Genomic DNA, 25,269 nt, shown 5'->3' with positions numbered 1-25,269 from the left:
GGCAAAACCTTCGATACAATGTATTCATAAAATCTTCTGCTGCAATAATATGTGAACATGAATATACATTTTTGTTTTATTGAACTCAATCAAGTTTAAACTGGTTTATTAAAAACAAAACAAAACAAAAAACCATTAAATATTTAAGTATTAATTATGTTTAAGTTGTGAGTACCAAATCATTAAACCCAAAGTCTTTTTACAACATCTTAAAAACCATGCTCATTATTCATTTAAAAAAATACAATGATTTCCAGTTGTGACGCAGTTTTCTTTCAGAAAAGCAGGGGTGTGCCAGAGATCATGATTATCATGGATTATCACCCCTGGGTAGACAATGACCAACCCACTACAACATGTGCTCAATGTGCAGTACCACTGCTAAATACTATACTAAAATATACCACTGAAATGATCAGGCTATATAATGATATTTTTAATTGATTAATTTTGTCACTGTTAGTAAATCCCTGTGACCGGTATCTCAGCCTCTTAATATAGACTCATTAAATATAAGAATGATTTTGGAAAATTCTGCAGATTTATATTAATTCAATCAAGTAAAATATATAAATATATAAATTAATCAAGTAAAATTCTGTTTTCAGTCATTACACTATGCTTTAGATATAATTATATAAGAGAATATGATTCAAAGAGAAACAATATATTCAGTTCTGAATACCACACCATTCTGCACATGGACACTTTAAGGACAATCACACTATATCACTTTAATTTGTCAATATCTGCCATACGCATCTATCCCCGTTTAGAATTCATGTTTTTTTTATCCTAATATTTTATTCCTTTTTTCATGCTTAAATGTTGGACTCTGTTTGTATGTGTATATTAAAAGAAAATTTAAACTTGAACTTAAACTTGAATATAGATATTATATTCAAATACAAAACATAAATATGAATGGGAGATGCATTTGTTTTAGGTCTTATCCAACGAGACTGTAATGAAGTTACATTATAAATATCATGGTTAACTAACTGCTTGGTCAAAGTTGCAGTGGTTAATGTGAAACTAATTGATTATATTTATATGCTATATTTTATTTCAATGAACAAATACAATTATATTTTGTTAGAAAACAGCACAGTAAGGTTCAGACAGAAATTATAACTGCGGAAGCAAGATTAAAACAACATACACATCTGTAGTGGACACCAATTATAAACTCTACTAATTTAAACCTCTCAGGAATGAAAATATTTAGATTAAATACATTTGAACTCAACAGATAAGGTGTTCAGTCCAAAGCAACCAGCATACATATAGTAAAGAAGGTATACAATATTTTTGTTTGCTTGTTTGTTAGCAACCTTGCCAGAAAATTTCAAGGTTTTCCTGCTAGACGCAACAAGGAAGTTGTGTAAGGTGTGCTCTAAAAGAATTGTGACACAAATTTGTCATTGGTTTTGCTGCAGCAGTTACTTTTAAAGGTTGATCTCTAAAACAAAGCTAAATTTCTCAATAAGCAGGAAGAAAATATACAGAATTTTTAGATCTACCTTTAATTAAAGGTTATGCACACCATGTATTTTGCAAAGGGCAGCAGTTCTTCTTTAGGGCCTCAAAATAATCATATATACAAAAATAATAAATGACAAAAAAATTATTTTTTGTAAAAAAAACTGTTAACTGTTATTTAAATCCTGGGAAATTATATTGGCATCATATTTGTAATATTTTTTATGGACCCCCATCTGATACATCCAGCTTCAAAATGGATACTATGTCTACTTTTCTGTTCTTTCTGGCATGCACCACCATCACCACCACCACACACACACACACACACACACACACACACACACACACACACACACACACACACACACACACACACACACACACACACAAAACTGAAGTTAATCAGATTAATACTAATATGCATCTATTATTTAATGATACAACTAACTGTTATTTGTGTTTAATCAGAATATGTACAGTGGCTGGCAAAAGTTTTGAAATATCTAGTCTTTTATTGCTTTGAGAGACACATGATGTTCCTGTTTCTATTCAACAAACTAAGTAATTTACTAGTATGAATATTTGACCAAAAAATATATATAATATAAATGTACAGATGTTAAACTTTAAATTCACTGAAAAATGCTCCCTTAGAATGAATAACAACTTTACACACTCGACACACTTCCTGTTCCAGGACCAGAGGACCAGGACCAGAGCCTGCTCAGGTCCCACCAGGGTGGGACACATCCCGTTGAACCCGGGAGGAGAGAACCCAAATTTAATTAAATAGCCCCTCTCTATAGTATGCAGGACCCACTGAGACATGTCTGGCAGCTTTCCCCAGGCTTTCAGGAAGTCTCTTAAGGGAACCTTAACCTATAACGCTTAAAGGTTAATTTGTTATCTCTGACCCCTCCAGAGCGGAGGATGAGGATTAAGCATGCTCCACTCCCAAACAAACAACGCATGAGTTGAAACAGGGATGAACACATAGCCAATATTTTTGTTTGCTAGCCATGCTTGAACAGAATCTCACACACAAAGCGCTTACCTGAACAAGCAGAAGCTAATGTTGCTACCATTGCTCACCCATTTTGTAGCTCTTGGTTTGTGCAACATCACCCGTCGATGACGTCACGACTTGCCTATTGGCCAGATTTTACACGTGGTTCAGAGTTTGGACAACGCGATGCGTTCCCAAAGCGTCTAAGTTCCTGAATGGGAAACTTTCACATGACACACTGCACTAACCATGTAATACCAAACCAAGCATAGAGCTTAAACTCCAATTTCGTACTATTAATCATCATTGATAGATGCGTGTGCTTAAATATGCTGTAAAGTTTTCTAAGGTTAGGCTGTGTTTACCAGCACCAAGCACCATGTTGACAAAGCCTCACTTAATGATGATGATTAATGAACACAGAGAAGCTTAGTGGCCTTTCAAGTGCCCTTAATGATATCGAGGCCACAGCCTATAGTTTTTCTATCTTATGTCGTTTTAATGAATGCAGATTAAAGTCATTTGTCAAAGAGTAAGTTTGATGGAGGAATATTAACAACGTGGCTAGGGATTTTTCTGACCTTCATTTACAAAGCATTTAGGGATTAATGGATAAAAAAAAGACAAAATAGCCCAGTTTACACACATCAGGATGCTTTCTTTTCAAGCTTCATGGAATTTTAGTATAGCATTTGAGTGGAGGGAAATCAATAGCTCATTTGGTATCTCATTAGAGACATAATGGAAGGTTAAAAAGGAAACGTTTATCCATATCAGTTCCAGTCTTGATTATGGGTTGAGATTAATTTTATAATCTACCTGAAGTGAAAGTGGTGGAAAATGAGAATTGATTTTAGGAAGCAAAAACCTTCAACATGAGATAAATATTTTGAAATTATTCGCATTATTCACAGGTTTTATAAAGTATAATGGCCTTACTGCTATCAGTGTTACAGTATAACGCCATACAATCTAACAAAAAAAAAGAATTAGATTGTGAACTGTTTCATAAGTCATTGCAGTTATTAATTTTCATTAACCACCTTATTCTTGTTTTAGTGGACAAAGTGGCGATACACCCTAGATGGTACACCATTGGGCACCATGCACACAGACCTAGCGGTGTTAGTTTTTTTATTTAAAAGCAAACTAGAAAAAACACTTCAAGTTATTAACATAAGATCAGGCTTAAATCTGGGACCATCAAATTGCAAGATGCCACACATTATTGAAAGAAAGAAATTGTGGGCGCTTTTATTTATTGAAATGGAATTTTCATTTATTTCAATTCTTACAATATAAATACGTTTTAATACTTCAAAAAGTAGCACAAATGCAATCACATTTTGGCAGATGTTTCAAATATCTCTCAGAGCTGGTGTGGATTAAAGCATAAAACATGAATGTGGTGAGACACAATTATGATAAAAAAAAAAAGATTCTTCAGCTGGTCTTGGAGAATGACTACAAAATGTTTGAAATTGCTTTTAATTTTTTGGATAGAAATTTTTATCTAATCACAGTTTTAAATGCTGGGAAATGTATTCACTGCTAGATGCTTGTTTAAGGCCCTTAACTTTCAAGGGCTCAGCTCTGTGCTTACATTTTAATTCTGTCTGGTTTATTAGCCATCATCTTATCTGCCACGTGAATACATCCGTAATGTGGTAGCTTTGTTCCTCTTATATAAAATAAATAAAATAAAAGCTACCGGTTTGCATGTTTGCTGAAATAAAAAACTAGCAAAAGAAAAGCAAGTAAAGAAAAAGAAAAAAGACTTCCAATTCCTCAGCAAAAAAATAACAGGTGCTGTAATATTCCAGCATTGTGATGTACTTTACACAATAATGAGTTTTTGGAATGTGTTTCTATTGTGAGTTGAGCCAGATGCTGGATCATTAAGCTCCATCTTTCTCCTGTTATAGGTAAGCTCCTCTGTGAGCGCCAGTCCCTGTTGCAATACGTCCAGATTCAGAGTGTGACCGTTAATCAAGACAAAGCGTTAGAGAGGCTTGTTGACTACAAATGCTTTTAAACAACAACAACAACAACAACAACAACAACAACAACAACAACAACAACAACAACAGAAGTATCTCACATTTCAGGCTTTCTGCAAGATCAGTGATACCTATGTATATATAATTTTTTTACCTGCTGAAGGTCTTCTAAGGTTTAACATGAGTATGTGAGTAAAGCACTTATGTGCATGCACAAAAAAAAAAAAAATCTTCAAATCTTGCTTCAAACCCTCCATGTTGCCTACTGTATTAACTTCTAAAAACTACAGACTTACTAATTTGCCTCTGTCTGACTACAGTCCATCACAGACATTTTGAAGAAAAAAAAATTGTCTGTTTCACCTTGACATGATCTTGATAAAAGCATCATATTTACTATGTGAGCAAATCAGTGAGCAAGATTTTGGACATCGTTAGACATAGTCGTAGTTTTACATACTCAGTTCTCAACATGATCTTTGCAGGAATATAGCCTTAGTAAGAATGAAAAAAAGGAAATGCAATATTTCCATATTAATTTTGAAAAAAAGATATATTCATAATCATTATTTGAATCATAGACACAGAAAATCTTCAATTCAATTTTGAGTGTTGTTGAAAACAAAATACCTGATATTGAGTCAGTACACTACCTATTCCACAATAAAATACATGTTATTTTGGACTTATTCTGGTGAAGACTAATCCAATCTTGCTGGAGAAATACTTTTAAAATTCGAATATACAACGTTTTTGCTTATTTGTTCTTCCCCACTTTCAACAAAATGTCACCTCACGTTTCAAATTGAGCTGAAATGTTTTATAGACCACAACCGTGAGGTGATGAAAACAGAACTGAATTAAGACATGTCTGGAAAAGACACCCTGAGTGAACTGATATTGTGACATGATCACATCAGCTACTGCACAACACTGTTTTGCTCCACTCTGTAACATTTTCATGACAGGTAAATCTCACGGTTTCCAGAAAGGCAATTATCTCTATGAATGAAGTAGTAAATGACTGGCATCGGTTCACAATGACTATGAGCTCAGCAAAACTCTGGCTGATAATGGGATACCTTTTTATTTTCTTCATTGTTCATGTTGTGCACCAATGGCTTTTTCATTCACTTTTCTATCTACAGGAATGCGAGTCACACTCTTCCCCAAGGTCCTATGCATGAACGCTATATATGTAAAATTCAATTCAGAACAATACAGTAAATGAATCACATAGTCAGTGTATATGGCCTTTCTCCAAAATGCTTTCAGCGGCGAATAATGTACGATGGCCATATTTTAATGCTTTCAGCAGAATGGTCTACATAAGCAGATTTCGACACAAATGTTTTTAATCATCCAGGCTATTTTTGCATGTCAAGTAGCTCAGTGCACCAGTATTCATACTTTTTTGTAAAGCTTTTAACTGTTCTGCTCTTTAACAATGAATCTTAACTGGTAAGCTATCATTGCTAGCACTTCTATAACAGTCACTCTGTTGAAACCTTTTAGCTAATTGACATGAGAATCAACAAGTTTAGAATTATGAGTTTGGCATGTTACCTACAGTAAGTTCACAGTCCTGAAGGCCATATCTTGCTCAATGACCAGTGGGATTTGCATTAATGTAATGTGGGGTTAGCACAAAATGTTAATTGGGTTAAAACTGTGTCTGATTAAACATCATGGATGAAATCAAAATGTGATTTACCACAGGTTATAATCGATAAATTGCTGGTTGTCCGAAAATAATGTGAATTTTATCATTAATTTGATTGATTGAAGGTCCAAAAGTGGACCTTTAGCACAGGTTGGTATCCATCTCAACCAAAAAACTATTGTGCTCATTTCTTGTAGTTTAGCTCTTAATTTCACTTAGTCCAGAGCTGTGGCCAGTGAACAAACAAACAGGCTTAATCACATGTCTGCTGGATACTTTTTATTATATTGAGAGTGTGAATGTTCCTTAGGAAGTAATTATCATACAATAAAATTATACAAAATACACATCCAGCATGAAGGTAGGCTTGCCGAATATTTAATCTCTTAAGCCTTAAGCACTTATAGTAACTGACACTAGAACTGATCAGTGATTTAACAGTGTGTGCTTAACAGAAATTTGGATCAGTGGAGGAGAAGGTGTTATGGTTATTTTTAATGATATCTAGGAATCATGACATTATGATTATAACACCTATTATAACACCATTAGGATAATTTAGAATGCTGACTACACCGCAGGCCACCTCACCCCACATCCATATATGACTTAATTAATGCCCTTGTGACTAAATAAGCACAAAGTTTAGTTGAATCTTTCCAAAAGATGTTATAACAGGAAATGAAAAAAAGCACATATGAATTTAATGGTTAAACATCCACAAAATGTTGTCCATATAGTGTATGTAATATAGGGTATGTCATTAGAAACTCACCAAAGAAATATACGTTCTTTGTCCTTTTGGTCCTATATTTCTTCTAATGTATATGTTTCCATTGCATAAAACGACAGGATACATAAGTTAACCATTTTATCTATGCATAATTAAAACCAAGTCATATCCAGCATATTCTCTGAGCATATCACTGCTGAGCTTTATGCTAAGATCAAATAAACACATTTTCTAAATGAAAATATACCATTCATTTTCCAAAGCAGTTATGTTACAAATTCCCCACAATTTGGACCTTTCTAAATGCAAATGTCATGACTTTCTGGATGACCTAGCTGGTAATATGATGAAGCACTGATGACGGCTGCTGTTTAGTGTTTATATGTCAGCTATCATATGGAGAGGTCATCTTCAGGGTGATGCTAAGCCATGTTTACAGCCCACAGTTAAGACAGCTTGCTCGTTAGTTTAATTTCAAATTTGGCCCCCTCATGAAATGACATTGAGACTGATGAGAGAACCCAGCTGGCCTTTGCCATTGACTGATGACTGCAATGAAAAGCTGTATCATTTTTTTAACTCAGAGATGGCTCACAGGCCTTTGACTGCCATGACTGGAAATTAATGTTTTTTTTCTTCTCTGTCTTTGGTGAAGCAGAGTATGTGTCATTCATGCCAGCACACCATCTGAAATGCAATAAATTTTGCAAGCAAAGTAAGTGATAATGACTCACACCACCAAAAGAACAATAATGTGTCAGACATTTGCTAAAAAGTTCACCAAAAGTCACAGATCAATGTGTTCTCTAAAGTTTTTTAAAAACACTTTACCACTGTTTGTGAGCTTTTCAGAGTTGAGGTTTGCTTGGAAATGAATAATGATTTCCAAAAATGAAATCACATTTATCAGCACATGATATCAAAAGAGTTTTTAATGTACAAATCTTGGCTCTTGGGTTGCTTGGTTGTCTAATAAGCTTGTGCTTTATCACTGCAAGCGGAATTTGATTTCTAGTAATTAAAGAAATGCATTTTGCTCTTTTTGTCCTGACAGCTCAAGTAGTCCACCGAGAGAATGAGTAAGTACTTGGGTTCCTGTGAAAGGGTTCTAATCTTACAATGACTCTAATAAAGAAATTAAACGGATACATAAAAAAAGTCTAGTTACCATTGCTGCTTTCACTTAATTTACTGTCTTTAAATGTGTGGTGACTGTGTTATAAGCCAGAACCTGCTTGCTCTATATATAGAGCTGTAAATCCTGCCATTTTATACTGCAAGTATATTGGGTAAAAGTTTAAAATTTGGCTAGTTATCCCCTAAAAATCTAATATGATTTCTGTCAAGATGTCATCCAGCCAATACAGACACAGTTGCAGAAACACAACAGTTTTATTCTGAAAGCTTCTAACAAGATTCAATATTTAAGCTGATTGAACTATGATTCAAAATCATAGCGTGTAGGACAAAACAATAAGGCCTGAAACTGACTAGTCAAGAACACAGCACGTATACTTCACAAATGCTAAAAGGCCATATAGACTGTGTTCAGTTCGGGTGTGGTTGGTCAGGTGAGTGAGACCATGTGATGTGAATGGGAGTGATTGGCAGCCATGTTTTGGTACATGTGGTACTATGGGTAGTAGTTTTCAACAAGAACATGACAAAACCAAAGTAATACATCACAGCTTTGTACGTATGCGTATTATTTTTCACTTTGTCTTTAACTAAAACTTTTACAGATAAAAAAAATGCATTCCAGTCATAAAATTTATAAATTGCTGCCCCTGAAAGCATGCAAAGCGTGTTCATTGCAATCCCTTATGTCTTGCTGCTTTTTGTCCTTGCATACAGGATAGTTTTACAATCCTTAATCTGCTCATAAACTACGTTATTAGTACCCAACATGTTGCAGCACTGCATTTTAAAAGATACAGATGCAGGTCAAAGGCTTTATGTATTTTTTACTGTAATTATCAATTTGGGGAGAAAATGTGGCTTTTTCTCTGTAAAATCTCTGTCATTTTGACTGTGGCATGGCAGTTACTACCAGATATTCCTATATGAGTATTTCAGAAACTGCTCAAATCCTGGAACTTTTAAAACAGTCTTGGAGTTTACAGAATGGTGCAAAAAGTAAATAACATCCAGTGAGCAGCCATTCTTGATAGGAAAGGTAAAAAGGAAGCTCAAAGGAAGGCTAATGGTGTCTTGAATAACTTTTAAACCTGTGCTGAGCAGAGAAATATATCAAAACACACAAAATGCACAAATTTGAAGCAGAATTTTTACCTCCACTCTTCCTGACAGTCAAGAGCAATTTTAGGCTACACCAGCATCCACCAAACTGGAAGATTGGACATTGACAAACGTCTTTATTCAGTTTTCTGCTGTGAGCCTATCTATACAAAATAAAATGAGTAAAAAAACCTTTTGTTCTGTTTCTTACAAAAATGTTGCAGTCAATTTATTTAGCTGCAAGCAATAAAGAATTAATCAACCGGTATTATAAATCACACAGAAGGAAAAGGACTGACATTTAAATCAGTTAAAAAACAATATAGAAATATTCTGAATAACAAATAGACACACACACACACACACACACACACACACACACACACACACACACACACACACACACACACACACACTGAAAAGACTCTTTGGCTAAACTCATTCCCTTATTTTTCTTTACTTGAGATGAGAATATTGAAGAAGCTCCATTGAACAATTTGTCTTTTTTTCCCCAATTAATCTGCCATTGATGCCACACTACAGATAAGATGTCAGTCACATGTGACAGCTAATTCAGAGCACCACATATGCACAAAAATGCAACCCTGCTCAATAAAATGTCAGAATATGACAGGCCAGAAATAGAGGATGGAGACATTGTGATAAATGTTGTATGAATTCAAGTGTGAATTTTCTTATGTCGTTCTACCATGAGATGATGGAAACTTAAAAGCAATTGAAGTATTTACCTAAAAGGTTACTTGTAATACAACTGCTGCACATAAGACTGTGCTCATTAAATACTGCCTGCATGAAGAAAGCATGATCTCTATGATAAAAAGGTTAAAACAGCAAAGCAGCAACTGACAGTAAAATGGTGCCAATGCACTGCCACAGCAACTGTGATTACACTTTCTGGTGCCAGATTTGTTCAGCATAAATCAGCCATCGTGCTCAACTTCCAAGCTGTAAATTTGGTGCTGTGGGTCTCTTAATTCCACACCATCACCTTACCACCACACATTTATTCATTTCTGGAAACATGCATGCTTTGGTTTGTATTATTGCATTATGTTGTACATGACATTTTATACCAGAAAAGAAAAATGCTAAATTATCTTTATTTAAAACTTATTTATATAATTATTTCGCTTATAGCTACTGTATATTTGATTTTATTTAGGACATAAAAAACTGATCTTGATACATAACGTCCATACATAGTGCCAATTTAAATATATATATATAAATATATAAAATAATATATAAAATATATAAATCGACTTAGGCAACGATTTCAACAGGGATAAAATGGGATATAATAGATTGAAAACAAGAAAAGAAAATTAATAAACATCTAATTAGAATATATAATAGCATTGATAAAAAAATTCAATACTAATAAAAATATGAAAATCTAAAATAAAGTGTAAAAAAGAAAAAAAAAAAAGTAATGTAGATTTGTGTGAACATGACCGTTAAAAAAAAAAAAAAAAGAACCTAAAAATAATAACAAAAGGTTGCACCTACTTTACTACAGTTAATATGTATTGTACATTAATGTGAAGAGTGCTAAACAACAAATAATCTTTTTTATTAATATAAAGTAAATACTGTATGCAATCTGGACAAACGTTTGTGGACACCAAAGCTATAAGATTTATATTTGCTCTTTGAAAATCCCATTCCACTTTTACTGTTTGCTGTTATGATAACCTCCACTCTTCTGGGAAGATGTTCCACTAGATTTTGTGGGGTTGTGGAGATTGTGCTCATTCAACCACAAGGGCGTTTGTAAATTCAGATACTGATGTAGTGTTAGGATGCCTGGGTTGCAGTCAGCATATTAATTTATTAAAGTTCAGAGCTAGCAGGCTGTTTAAACTCTGTGTTTATGGAACTCATTTTTTGTGCGCAGGGACATTTTATGTTGAAACAGATTTAGGTATGGAAAAGCTCATATGGCTGGAAAAATCAGGTGTCCCAATAGTTTTGTTTACATAATGTAATGTAATTTCTGTAAATGCTCGATCAAAAAAAATGGATTGAATTATTGATGCATTCTTCCGAATATGTGGAAGACAAGAACATTGGAATTTAATTTAAATAACAATCCACACTAATTATTATCGGATGTCATGATCAATTCATTTCAGCAAGACTTTATAACAATGAATGCATTTCTTATTCTATTCATGCTTTTCATTATCTTCACCCACACTGACTGCCTGTGTGCAATTTAGTGTGTGCTAATTGTGAATGACAGCTGAACGCTATGTAACAACCCTTTCATTGACAATGTTTCAGGAGTTCGGAGTCGTCAAAGAGCTCTTAGACGTGGAGAGCTGGCGCCGAAGTGCTGGACGAGGCAGAACACAACTGTTGTGATTCAGCACTAAATAAACGAGAGCAAAACGGACAGCGCAGCTGCTAATTAAATGTGTCAGGACTTGATTGGAGATTGGCACACGGCTCAGACTTCCTGCAGCTGAATCCTGCGGGGTGCTTTGCACCTGCAGAGCCAGATGTTTTGGAGGGGATGAATATCCTCATCCTGGCTCAGGCTTACTCCTGTCTCCTTTATTCACCCAATGCTCTGCTTTCTTTTCTTCTGGGTCTAAATCCATTCATTGATTCATAGATTCAATAAGCGGACAATATACCGAAAAAAAAGAGAGATCATGTTGAGAATAGGTTATTTGTTTTTTGTTCGTGGAGGTTAATTTGCAATGCTCTGTGCAGCCAGGTGCACTATGTGATTACAGCACGCTTTTAAGATTTTTACTTGCTACACCATACAAGATGAGCACATAAAAGATCTTGGATGAATTATATAAAGACTGTTCGCAGTATCAGATTGTATGATGAAGGTCTTCTCACAATAGACCAGTGATTATGAGGAAGAAATAACAAAGCAGGCTGTGTAATCTCATATAGAAAATATGTTTATATTTTAAAACAAATATTAATATTTCTTTGTATTTTTCACTTCATAGTTAATAATATATTTGTAACAACCACATGAGATTGATGCCATCCTATGTTGCTAGTTCTATTGGTGACTTTTATATGAGATTCTGACATTGCCAGAAACTGCCTTATGTGTGGTGAATAAGATTTGACATCGTATGGCTTTTAAACTCTCTAATAGTCACTATAGGTTTCTATTAAAGTAACACTATTTGGACAAAACATGAAAACCTTTCCATAAGATTCATATGTTCTTTTTGAACAGTGTCATGTCATAAAGTACAATGTCACACTAAAACAAGTTTGAATCTCTATTTTCCTACACATTGTGCCTATGCTAAGTGCATTTAACATTGTGGTAACACTTTGGGTAGGAACCACATACAGTATGTCTGGAAAAGTCAGGTTTCCCAATACTTTTCTCCTTATAGTGTATTTACAGTATTATATCATCCCTATCATTAGAAGTCTTCTACTCTTGAGTTATAATCTAACACTTCTAATTCACTTCCTGCTTTTAAACTTTCTACATTATCTATAAGTCAGTAAAAGCATGACCTTATTAAAAAAAATTGTCATGCTTAAGTTCTGAGTCTTTTGTACTTCGGTTGCCATTCCTGCTTTAAACCTTGCCATGATCTTTTGGCTACTCTTTGCATTCAAACTATAGTCTTGTCCTTAACCTCAACTTAATAAGGTAAACCTTTATTTCAGAAACAAGGCAACACTTTGTAAAGCCACTTTTCTTTGCCTCCAAGGACAGAAGAAGCCATCATCAATGAAGCAGAGATAATTGCTGCCAGATGAGATGTCAAACAAGGAGGAGAGAATTAAAGCCATTTTGTGCTGATAGACATTTCATCAAAAGTAAAACCACAGACACAATGTGAGTCTGAGAGCTGAAAAATGGGTTTTGTGATCCTCATTTCAAATATTTAGTGATTTGTTTGCAAATGTTTACAAGGTTCTTTACAATTTGTTTGGCCCATATCAAGTCTTATAGTTGAATAACTCAGAGTTGAATAGTAGATTTTACCTTTTAAAAGATTTTTGTCCTGATCTAGCCAGCTGTACTTGTGCAACTTTGTTATGAAAGCTAGATAGGTATACTTTGCTAGAATAGGACAATAAACTTTAGCTGGAACAAAAAAGACAAATTAGACTATAGTTAACTAGACAACAAAGCTTTAGCTACACTGACAACAAAACTATTACTAGTAAATATTGTTTGCAAGAATGTAGCTTACAAAAGTTATTTTGGGACCAAATATCAATTAGTCAGAAAGAATTTTTCTATACTTAAACTTCTATACTATTATATATATATATATATATATATATATATATATATATATATATATATATATATATATATATATATATATATATATATATATATACACACAATTTTATATATATATATATATATATACATATATATATATATATATATATATATATATATATATATATATATATATATATATATATATGTATATATATATATATATATATATATATATATATATATATATATATATATATATATATATATATATATATAAAATTGTGTATATATATATATATATATATATATATATATATATATATATATATATATATATATATATATATATATATAGAGAGAGAGAGAGAGAGAGAGAGAGCACACAATATCCTAATGATTTAGGTCATTTAAAACACTACAGTTACTTTAATACATTAACAAGTTTATTTTGTGTTCATGCTTTATTTTCAGAATGGTTTCACTAATAATAAACATACATTCGCATAAAGCATTAATATTTGTCTATGCCCATGTTGATTATGTGACTGGTCTGCACATTCACTCTGCGTTGTGTTGGCGAATGGACGAGACCAGACAACAAAGACCCCTCTGAGCACGTTTTATTCCGAACGAATAAAAAGAACTAATTAATAAAGAAACTTCAGTCCATGTCCTTCCCAGACAACTTCAGCATTGACATCTCCGCAGCCGCACTTACTGCAAACTGGGAGGCAACAGGAACATAATTCTTAAAGGATTTAAAACAAACACATGAATATTGAAACATGAAATTATTTTTAAGCAAATAATTGTACTCTACTACATTACTACTACTATTACTACTTGTAATAAATAATTAGTGTAAAATAATTAAATAATAATAAAATAGTTAATAACAAAGAGAGAGATTTTGAGGAAAATTGTTCTATTTATAACATCTGTTACAATTAGTTGGTGCATTTAAAAACTTCAAATGTGTTAATTTATGGTACTTTGAGAACAGAATATATGATTCCTAATAAGTTTGGATGCTGTATAAAATGTATATAAAAACAGAGTGCATTAATTTGCACATTTTATAAACCCATATTTTATTTACAATCGAATTCACTATTTTAAGGGAATTAATTAAGCAAATTTGAATTTGAAGAACCCAAAATATATATTGCTAAAATAAATTGCTTAAGGTTGACAGAACGAAGCACACTGGAAGGGTGTTCAAATTTTTGCATGCAACCACACATTGCTGCAGAGATTGTGCTTGCTTTCATTTGATCAATAACCTGTTAGGAGTGCCCAAACATTTGCATACACTCTTACTTTCTATGTTTTAGTTTTAGAATTCACTTTGTGGATCTGTCATGCTGTACAATATTTTCTCTTTGTCAATGGCACTGTACCATGAGTACTCTCATCTGTAATAACAATGTCATATGAGTACTATAATACAGAAAAAAGACTAAAGATTTGTTTTTACAGATTGCCCAAAAAGGCATTATTACTTTTGACCACCTGAAACACAAACTTGCACACAAATAATAATGTGTGAATATTTGAACTTTAAAAACGTGACTAAAAAGGAAAAAACAAAAACTGATATTTAATGACACAAATGACACTTAAATGACCATTTGACATTTTGGTAGCATCAATACTTGGCACACCAGCTAAATATAGCTAATGCATAACTTCTTCTTCTTCTTCTTCTTTCGGCTGCTCCCATTAGGGGTCGCCACAGCGGATCATCCGTCTCCATACCACCCTGTCCTCTATATCTGCCTCTTTTACACCAACTACCTGCATGTCTTCCCTCACCACATCCATGAACCTCCTCCTTGGCCTTCCTCTTTTCCTCCTACCTGGTGGCTCCATCTTCAGCATTTTTCTACCAATATAATTCATGTCCCTTCTCTGCACATGTCCAAACCATCTCAATCTCGCCTCCCTCACCTTGTCACCACAACATCCTACATGTGCTGTCCCTCTAATAAACTCATTTCTAATCTTGTCCATCCTCGTCACTCCCAACGAAAACCTCAACATCTTCAGCTCTGCTACCTCCAGCTCCACCTCCTGTCTTTTACTCAATGCCACTGTCTCTAATCCATACAACATCGCAGGTCTCACCACAGTCCTATAAACTTTCCCTTTCATTCTTGCAGATACTCTTCTATCACAAATCACTCCTGTCACTCTTCTCCACCCACTCCACCCTGCCTGCACTCTTTTCTTTACTTCCCTAACACACTCTCCATTACTTTGCACTGTTGACCCCAGGTACCTGAACTCCTCCACCTTCTTCACCTCTTCACCCTGCAACCGCATCACTCCACTGCCCTCCCTCTCATTCACACACATGTACTCTGTCTTACTCCTACTGACTTTCATTCCCCTTCTCTCCAGCGCATATCTCCACCTCTCCAGGCTCTTCTCAACCTGCTCTCTACTCTCACCACAAATCACAATATCATCTGCAAACATCATAGTCCAGGGAGACTCCTGTCTGACCTCGTCCGTCAACCTGTCCATTACCACTGCAAACAGGAAAGGGCTCAGGGCCGATCCTTGATGTAGTCCAACCTTCACCCTGAACCAGTCTGTCGTACCTACTGCACACTTTACTGCCGTCACACTGTCCTCATACATGTCCTGCACCACCCTCAAATACTTCTCTGACACACCTGACTTCCTCATACAATACCACAACTCCTCTCTCGGCACCCTGTCGTACGCTTTCTCTAAATCCACAAATACACAATGCAGCTCCTTCTGTCCTTCTCTATACTTCTCCATCAACATCCTCAAAGCAAATAAGGCATCTGTGGTGCTCTTCCTCGGCATGAAACCATACTGTTGCTCACAGATGGTCACCTCTTCTCTCAGCCTGGCTTCCAGTACTCTTTCCCATAACTTCATGGTGTGACTGATCAACTTAATTCCCCTGTAGTTACTGCAGGTCTGCACATCTCCCTTATGCTTAAAGATCGGTACCAGCACACTCCTTCTCCATTCCTCAGGCATCCTCTCCCCTTCCAGAATCCTGTTAAACAATCTGGTTAAAAACTCCACTGCCATCTCTCCTAAACATCTCCACGCTTCTACCGGTATGTCATCTGGTCCAACCGACTTTCCATTCTTCATCCTCTTAATCGCTGCTCTCACTTCCTCCTTACTAATCCTATCTACATCCTGCTTCACCAACTCCACATCCTCCAACCTTCTCTCTCTCTGATTTTCCTCATTCATCAGCTGCTCAAAATACTCCCTCCATCTTCTCAACACACTCTCCTCACTAGTCAACACATTTCCCTCTCCATCCTTTATTGCTCTAACTTGCAGTACATCCTTCCCAGCTCGGTCCCTCTGCTTGGCCAATCGGTATAAATCCTTTTCTCCTTCCTTAGTGTCCAACCTCTTATACAGTTCCTCATATGCCTTTTCCTTGGCTTTCGCCACATCCCTTTTAACCTGCTGCCGCATCTCCTTGTACTCCTGCCTACTTTTCTCATCACTCTGTCGATCCCACTTCTGTTTTGCCAATCTCTTTCCCCTAATGCTCTCCTGCACTTCCTCATTCCACCACCACGTCTCCTTGTCTTGCTTTCTATTTCCAGATGTCACACCAAGTACTTTTCTAGCTGCCTCCCTCATCACTCCTGCAGTAGTTGCCCAATCATCCGGCACCTCTTCACCACCACCAAGCCCCTGTCTGACCTCTTCCCTGAACCTCACACTACACTCCTCCTCCTTCAGTTTCCACCATCTTATTCTTCTTTCAAACCTTACTTTCCTCCTCTTCTTCTTCGCCTCCAAAACCATCCTACAGACCACCATCCGATGCTGTCTAGCTACACTGTCCCCCGCCAACACCTTACAGTCTCCAATCTCCTTCAGGTTGCATCTCCTACACAGAAGATAATCCACCTGTGTGCACCTTCCTCCACTCTTATACGTCACCCTATGATCCTCCTTCTTCTTAAAATACGTGTTCACCACTGCCATTTCCATCCTTTTAGCAAAATCTACCACCATCTGCCCTTCCACATTCCTCTCCTTAAAACCATACCTACCCATCACCTCCTCATCACCTCTGTTCCCTTCACCTACATGCCCATTAAAGTCTGCCCCAATCACCAATCGTTCTTTCCTAGGTACACCATCTACCACTTCATCTAATTCACTCCAGAATCTTTCCTTCTCCTCCATCTCACAGCCAACTTGTGGAGCATAGGCACTGATGACATTTATCATCATCCCTTCAACTTCCACCTTCACGATCATCACCCTATCAGAAACTCTCTTCACCTCCACTACACTCTTACTGTACTCTTCCTTCAGAATCACCCCTACACCATTTCTCTTCCCATCCACACCATGATAAAACAGTTTAAACCCACCTCCAATGTTCCTGGCCTTACTCCCTTTCCACTTGGTCTCCTGAACACACAACACATCTACCTTTCTCCTCTCCATCATATCAGCTATCTCTCTCCCTTTACCCGTCATAGTACCAACATTTAAAGTACCAACCCGAAACTCTACTCTCCTACACTGCTCCTTTTCCTGCCGTCTCTGTAGACGTCTTCCTCCTCTCCTTCTCCTCCTTCGGCCAACAGTAGCCCAATTTCCACCGGTACCCTGTCGGCTAACGATACCTGTGGCGGTCGTTGTTAACCCGGGCCTCGACCGATCCGGTATGAAATTCTCATTTGTGATCCGCATATTTGATTTGGCACATGTTTTACGCTGGATGCCCTTCCTAACGCAACCCTCCCCATTTACCCGGGCTTGGGACCGGCACTAAGAGTGCACTGGCTTGTGCCCCCCTAATGGCTGGGTTAAATATAGCTAATGCATATAATGTACAAAAATTAGGCAGTTATGAAAAGACAATTTCGCATAACAGTAAACAGAACCAGGTTGATTTCACTTGTGTTTACATTAGCTTAGAGCAATTTACAGTCTGTTTACTCATTGAATATGCATGAGAAGATATAGACCGCTACTGTCCCAACATGTTTAGTGCCATGAATATTTAAATCCATATTGTACAGGTGAAATAAAGTAGATGTATACAACCTAAATGCTAATGAAGCTCTACCAGTACCACTGCTGTAAATGAAGGATTATACCTCTTCTTCCCATAAGGCATGTTTAAAATGTTTAGAAAACTTAAAGCCTCTTACTTTGTTTGTGTGTGTGTGTGTGTGTGTGTGTGTGTGTGTGTGTGTGTGTGTGTGTGTGTGTGTGTGTGTGTGTGTGTGTGTGTGTGTTGGCTTAAACTGTTGATGTGATATAAACTATACTCTTAAAGTACATTGTGATTTTCTGTTTTATTCTTTTTTTGAATAGTGATTTACATTTTCACATTTTCTTTTTAGCTTGAAAGAAAGGCAACCTGTTAAGTCATTTCTTACAGCTGCCCTTTGTCAAAGGTATAAGCATAATTATGAATGGGGCTGATGCATGATGGATTAAAAAGGGATTTACTAGCTGGAAAAAGCCATTAAAAAATCCACCAAGCCTCATAGATTTATAGGTGTGCAGGTCTTTTGCCTTTCTTTAGAATGATTCCAACAGTGGTTTAAATGTTGTTTATTAATGCTCCTCAGACAAAGTATAGAAAACTGGATTGTTCTCTAAACGTAAATGGAATCACAAAAAAAAAAAAAAAACCCTATGGATTTAAAGAGAGAAAGATGCCATCCTCTGAGATGTAACTATAGCAACAAATACATAATGGTAATTTAGATAGGGTGACAGGATTTTGATTAATAAAAGCATAGTAAGTAAAAAAAAAAAAGATCATTCAGGTATGAACAAACAAAGAATTGCTTCTTGAATTGCTTAATCAGTTTAGGTTTGTGTTTGGAAATTTATGCATGATCAAACATGTCTAGCCAGAGTGCATGTACACTCCAAAAGTGTGTGTGTGTGTTTGTGTGTGTGTGTGTGTGTGTGTGTGTGTGTGTGTGTGTGTGTGTGTGTGTGTGTGTGTGTGTAAAATCACAATCAGTATTATGCTGTACTAATTAGGGTACTTATTACAGTAAGCAGTGCACCTAGTCATAATTGCACGTGTGTAAGTATTTTATTAAAAAAGAAAAAATTAAAAATTAAAAAATCACACTTTATAAATGAATCACAAGTGCATTGTGTAAAAAAAGCACTGTGTAGCTGTATTAAAGTCCATATGCCTTAATAATTTAAGGACCACTCACTTGGAAACCACTGCATGTTTTTTTTTTTTTTTTTAAGTTATTTTATCTGAATCATTTCAGAAGTATAATTGGTTTGCACTGAAGGATTTGTTTCAGGATGGGAACTTGGCTATATTTATACATTAATGAAAAGATTTAATTAATATGCCTTTAATTATTTCTGATCCAGTTCCAAAATGAATAGAAAAACTATAAATAGAGATCACTGATCTACCCCTAGGGGAAGTTGGAAAACATTGATTTTTTTTTCCCTCAGATATTGGCCTCAAACCTCATTATTAAAAAGGAAAGGATTGTAATATCAAAGCAGACTGAAAAGATCACCTTTATTCATTTAAACCTCAGAAACACATAGCACCTCTAACTCATTTCACATGATGCATGAATTAATTTCCCATTTTCTTATCTTGAATCTTGGATGTCTTTTCTTTTACTGGTTTATATGTAGTAATGGTTGAATATGAAGGTAAATTGGGGTGTTTTGGAGTCATAATTTTTTAATCATCTTTGGGAATGGTTTTATCTTAGCCAAGGCTGAAGTAAATCTGCAGCCTATTCTATAAAATCTAAGCATGAGGCACTCTGGATTGGACTAAATCGCTCTAATGTCACCATGTTCACACCATGCTCAGCAAATGCATTTACCAGTGTTTGGGAAGTTGAAGCACACCTATGTGGACATAGGAAGTATCCAAAATTTCACACACAGTAACTTGAGAATTGTAAGGATTGACAGATGCATTTGACATATTGTTTCTATGCAGCTGAAGATAATTGACCACTTCAATACATTTGATATTTTACAACTTTGTATGAATCAAGCAATAGATTTATTCATGTTTCATGTATTCTGTGAAATGTTTATGAACATCATACTTTTATCCTGATGTTGTTTAAAAATGGAATGCAAACCATTAAAATATACTTTACTGTGCTATAAATTTTTTTAATAATCCATGTTAACCTATTTAAAAACTGGTATTGTTTTTGTGTTTCTTTATCAGGTGTGTTATATCCCTATTTTTTCCTATATCTTGTTCAAATTGGGCCCTTCCTGATTTATATATAAATTGGAAAGACATCATTAAGGAAAAGCTCAAAGTTTTAAAAACTATTTTGTTTTTATTTAATTAGAATATGACAACTTGTTGCAACTACAGATGTTGAGACTCTGATTTCATTCATTAGCACAAAAAAGAAGAAAATTATTAACATATAGACTTTGTGTCAAACATCTTGAGTGGATCTGTGTCTATATATTTGCATGGTGATTAACAATGTGTGCATGTGTATGCAAACATTCCCTCAAAGGACTGATACACATTCTGCAGCTGACCATTTTTCAAGGTATAATTGATATCCAGTTGAATCAACCAGACCATTTAAACTGAGTGTTTGCATACTTCCATATTGGTGTAAATGGAGCACATCCTTCTCCATAGCACATGACTGACACTAACACCTTCCCAAATACAGTAAGACCCTGAGGGACGGTGACAGTAATTTCAACTCCGGCGAGCGTCAGCTCAAGGTAAACGCTGATCGATTCCCTTGCCTGTTGAAGCTGGACTGGAATCAGCCATATCAGCACTCCAGTGCTGCTCACATGCTGTGGGAGTTGATTAATTGCGCACACTCGATTACCCTCTAAACACATCAGCCCATCAGGTTGAAGGTTGACGGAGAACAGTGCTCCTGTGCATAACAATGTCAAACAAAACAGGATCGACGTCACCGCAAAAGTATCCTTCACGCATCCCAACTCTTTAAGGAAAGCCATCCATCACGACCTGGAGCCTAACTGTGGTTAACTGACACACACTGAGTCACCGAAACACTGAGCTGTATGAAGCCGTTTTAATTTATGCACATTAAAACAAGCGAACAGAACTTTTGCATGTAAAAAACAATAAACAAACAAAAAAAAAACAATTAGTAGAAATTGAACACAACAGATATCCCAGCACTGATTACTGCATTACCTTATTTTCCAGACAATAAGTCGCTCCAGAGTGTACACACTCTGTCTGCTCGGTTGAAAAAAACTATTTCCTTTCTGTAAACACCTTTGAAAAGGCTGAGAAAAAAAAGAATAAAAATACTTTAGTAACCTTCCATTGTTAAGTTGCTTATGTACCAGTAGACAAAATAATGAAAAAAGGAGTTTAAGAAACAGGAATACAGGAATACAGGAATACAGTTTACCGTAAGAACTGTAGTAGCAGGGCTACCGTAAATACACAACTAAAAGGCACACAACAACTGCAAACAATTTTAGAACAAAGTCTAAATTTGGATAACATACAGTATAAGAAAGTACCTACAAGAAAAATAAAAAAATAAAAATAATAAAAATAAAAAGCATCTTATAGTCTGGAAAATAGAGCAATAATAGGGTTATTATTATTATGAAGAAATTATGTTTTTTTTTTAGATGATAGAGAAAAACATTAGCGTCCCTTTAGAAAATATGATGTAATTATGGCATCTTGTTCTAATCATTTGAACTTAAATATGATCTTAGTATTCAAATTAGCAAAGAATTACAGTTATAAAAAAGGTGTTAGTGTGTTACCTGTTAAATGTTAAATTCTCTTTTTACAGTTAACGAATTACAGTGGGACGAAACAACAAGCATTATAAGAGTTTGGTCTACAAAAGCTACACAGATGTACAATTTATAATGGATGTACTGTACAAGACAAAATAAAAATAAAAAATAAAATAAAACACAGACATTCCCATCACTGGCATTAGCTTAAGAGGATAAACATATTTGCCGGACACCAATGAAGCTACACTTTTTTTTTTCAGGCACGCAAATATTCTGGGCACCAATGTGGGAGGCACGGGGTCACTGCTGATTCAGCACAGCAGACAAAGCTGTCAAGGGTCAATCTGGTCATTAAGGACACGACCTGGTCTGCTGGAGCGCGATCAACCATGCAATGCAAACAAATTAAATAAAAATAAAGGTGAAAATCATGCAAAAAGCACCAACTCCTAACCCAAAGGTCTTTCCTAGAGAGTTTACAGAGGGTTTAGAAGCCCTCTAAAAGTTTATTATTTTTTTAAAATAGTTCTCTTGGAGATATCCTTTCGCCGTTTAGAGTTGAATTTGCACTGTAATGTCCACACATCAGAAGAGCACAATGTTCTTGTTAGAGTTGAAGATGGTTTGATGGGGATTTACAAACGTGTGATGTTAAAATGGTCCCACAAAAAACATCGTACAGCAATGCAAGCCATGAAGGAAAAAGAAATGCAGACTCCATGAACTCCATGGTGGTGAAATCGCAAATTAAGCAGTGCTGGTTATAAAACACTGTGGTTAATAGTCATCGTAGGTGTTGACGTCCGTGAAATAGGCATTGGTGTAGGTTTTTCCAGCTAATTGAGGGTTAAAGTATTTATTTCTTTCCTCCAGGATCAGGTTGTTCTTGTTGAAAGCCTGTGAATAGAGAGACGCACATTGAGCCAAGTGATTGATCGTTTCTAGATCAAGAGACATCACAATGCAAAAAGCAAAACATTCTCAAACACCATTATAGTCTCAGATTAAAACCAACAAATAAATGTCTTATGTTGCCATAAATGATAAATAATTTAAAAAAACAAATCAAATACACTGGTGAAAGGGTAAGTAGGTCTATAAGTGAGTAGTGCTGATAACAAGATATGCATTATACACTATAACACTACTCTTATTGTGTACACTTCTAAATATATTCACTACATTTTCGAACCCTATAGGTGAAGCACATTTTTGCCACGATAATTTGGAACCCATTTGGAGGGCAGTTCCCTTTGTCTTGTTCGTGTTCTTGCTAGAGAGTTAGTCATTTTGAGACTCATTGAACATGAAGACTTATCTAATAAGATTCTGTGACAGTATGGAGGCCATGTGTGAAAATATGGGTCTAAGAAAATGATGAACCACAGAACTTAAGGTCTAGGGAAATACAGTATACCTGGTGATTGGGATCTACCATCTGCTAGACTAGTTAACTTTTTTTCCTATTCCCACTCTACCCATTACATAATTAGTATTTCCACCTGTTCATTAATCTTATGTCTCAATGATTAATGTGTACAAGCCCATGTTTGAAGAGTAAATCTGTCAGGTATTGTATAATGTACTCCAAAGCAGTTCCCCAGATCCTCTATTTTCCTTGTTTGCTACTTCAATAAACTATTTAGATCCACATTCCCTTCAGTAGCCTTGTTTATCTAGTCATTCTGGTAACCATGCTGCTTTTTTCTTGATTTCTAGGACTTTGTTGGTTCTTTAATTCTCAGTCATCCTGGTTCCCCTGTCTCCCCTAGTTCTAATAGTTACACCATATGGGCAAAAGGATGTAAACCGCTGACCATCACACTCATGAGCACTAATGCTCATTCCAAAACATTCAACATCAACACTGAGTTTAACTATCACACAATTGCTATTATTAGCAGCCTCTAATCTTCAGGGAAGGCATATTAACAGATTTTAGAATGTTCCTGTAGGGATTTGTGCTCATTCAGCCAGAGCATTAGTGAGGTCAGGAAGAGTGAGAAGGCCTGGTGCACAGTCGGCATTCCAACTCATCCCAAAGGCATTCAGTGGGGTTGAGATCATGGCTCAAAGACACAGTGTAGAACACCTACCACATTTACCATGGCAAACCATGTTTTTATGGATCTCACGTTGTGCACAAGGTCAGTGTCAAGATGAACCAGATTTGTGCCCTTTAATTCAAATGAAGGGAAAGACAAAGTCATTCTCGACTTTTTGGCAACATACTTTTGCCCGTAAAATGTCTGTTGTTTCCTCAGTCCTCCCAGTTCCCTTGTTTCTTTAGTCATCATAGTTCTCTATCTTCTCTTATTCTCCTAGCTATGTTGTTTCTCTGTTCTCCCAGCTACTGTGTTTCGACAGTCTTTTTAGCTTTCTTGTTTGTCTCTCTGTCTTCCTCATTATGTTTCTCTAGTATATTTTGTACCCTTGTTCATAGTTGTCATAGTTATGTTGTTCTTCCTGTCTGTGATGTTCTCTGTGTCTCCTACTTCTCTCATTTTCCTAGTCATTCCATTTCTATTGTTTTTATAACACTTGTAGTTTTCCTACTTCCTAGTCATAATGACTTTTAATATGTCTCTTTTTACTATTCCACGGTTTTTTGTTGCTCAGGTACCCTTGATTTTCTAGCAGACTTTGTTAACTGTTTTCCATCATCCATCTTGTTCCCATGCTTTCTGAATCCATCTAGATTTTTTCGTTTCTTTGGTTAAAAGATTCTTCCTCTCATTCACTTGGTCTCGTAGTGCTTATTTTTACTTTGTGTGTCCTTATTTTCTAGGATTAACTTTGCTGCCTGTGTTTTGAGGTGGAATCAGATGGAAATAAGGATGGTTGTGCCAAAATAAAAATAATTCTGACTACCATTTGTAAAAATGTTAGTTTTCATCATTTCTGATACTTTACACAAAAACATAAACTGAATACAGAATATATATATATATTTTTGGATCAAGAATGCCTGTCTAAATTAAATAGACAGACAGAAAACTAAACAATGCTCAACAATGCAGTCAGTCAAACTGAAAAAAGAAAAGAAAAAAGAAACCCGGAGCAGGCACCTGTTTTGCTTTGTGAACAGCGTAACAAAGAAATCGAAGTGAA

The 25,269-nt window shown here is 35.6% G+C and overlaps 1 protein-coding gene and 1 long non-coding RNA gene across 3 annotated transcripts in view; both read right to left on the bottom strand.

Moving 5' to 3' along the window:
* Positions 1 to 18,190, bottom strand: part of LOC310720030 — a 75,294-nt gene extending 57,104 nt beyond the window's left edge. The window contains exon 1 of the long non-coding RNA XR_014531637.1: positions 17,964 to 18,190. This is a non-coding gene — a long non-coding RNA (uncharacterized lncRNA). The remainder of the gene's footprint in view (positions 1 to 17,963) is intronic.
* A 3,257-nt stretch (positions 18,191 to 21,447) lies between these two features.
* sema5a (sema domain, seven thrombospondin repeats (type 1 and type 1-like), transmembrane domain (TM) and short cytoplasmic domain, (semaphorin) 5A) overlaps positions 21,448 to 25,269 on the bottom strand; it is a 232,001-nt gene continuing 228,179 nt past the window's right edge. For both annotated transcript variants that reach the window (XM_083530259.1, XM_083530260.1), the window contains one exon: positions 21,448 to 23,055. In XM_083530259.1, coding sequence (XP_083386385.1) covers positions 22,936 to 23,055 — 120 coding nt within the window. In that variant the 3' untranslated portion in view covers positions 21,448 to 22,935. The remainder of the gene's footprint in view (positions 23,056 to 25,269) is intronic.

This window comes from Silurus aristotelis, assembly GCF_946808225.1.
Source record: "Silurus aristotelis genome assembly, chromosome: 25".
NCBI lineage: Eukaryota > Metazoa > Chordata > Actinopteri > Siluriformes > Siluridae > Silurus > Silurus aristotelis.
The sequence above is the reverse complement of the archived record's forward strand: the minus strand, read 5'-3'. Positions and strand labels throughout refer to the sequence as shown.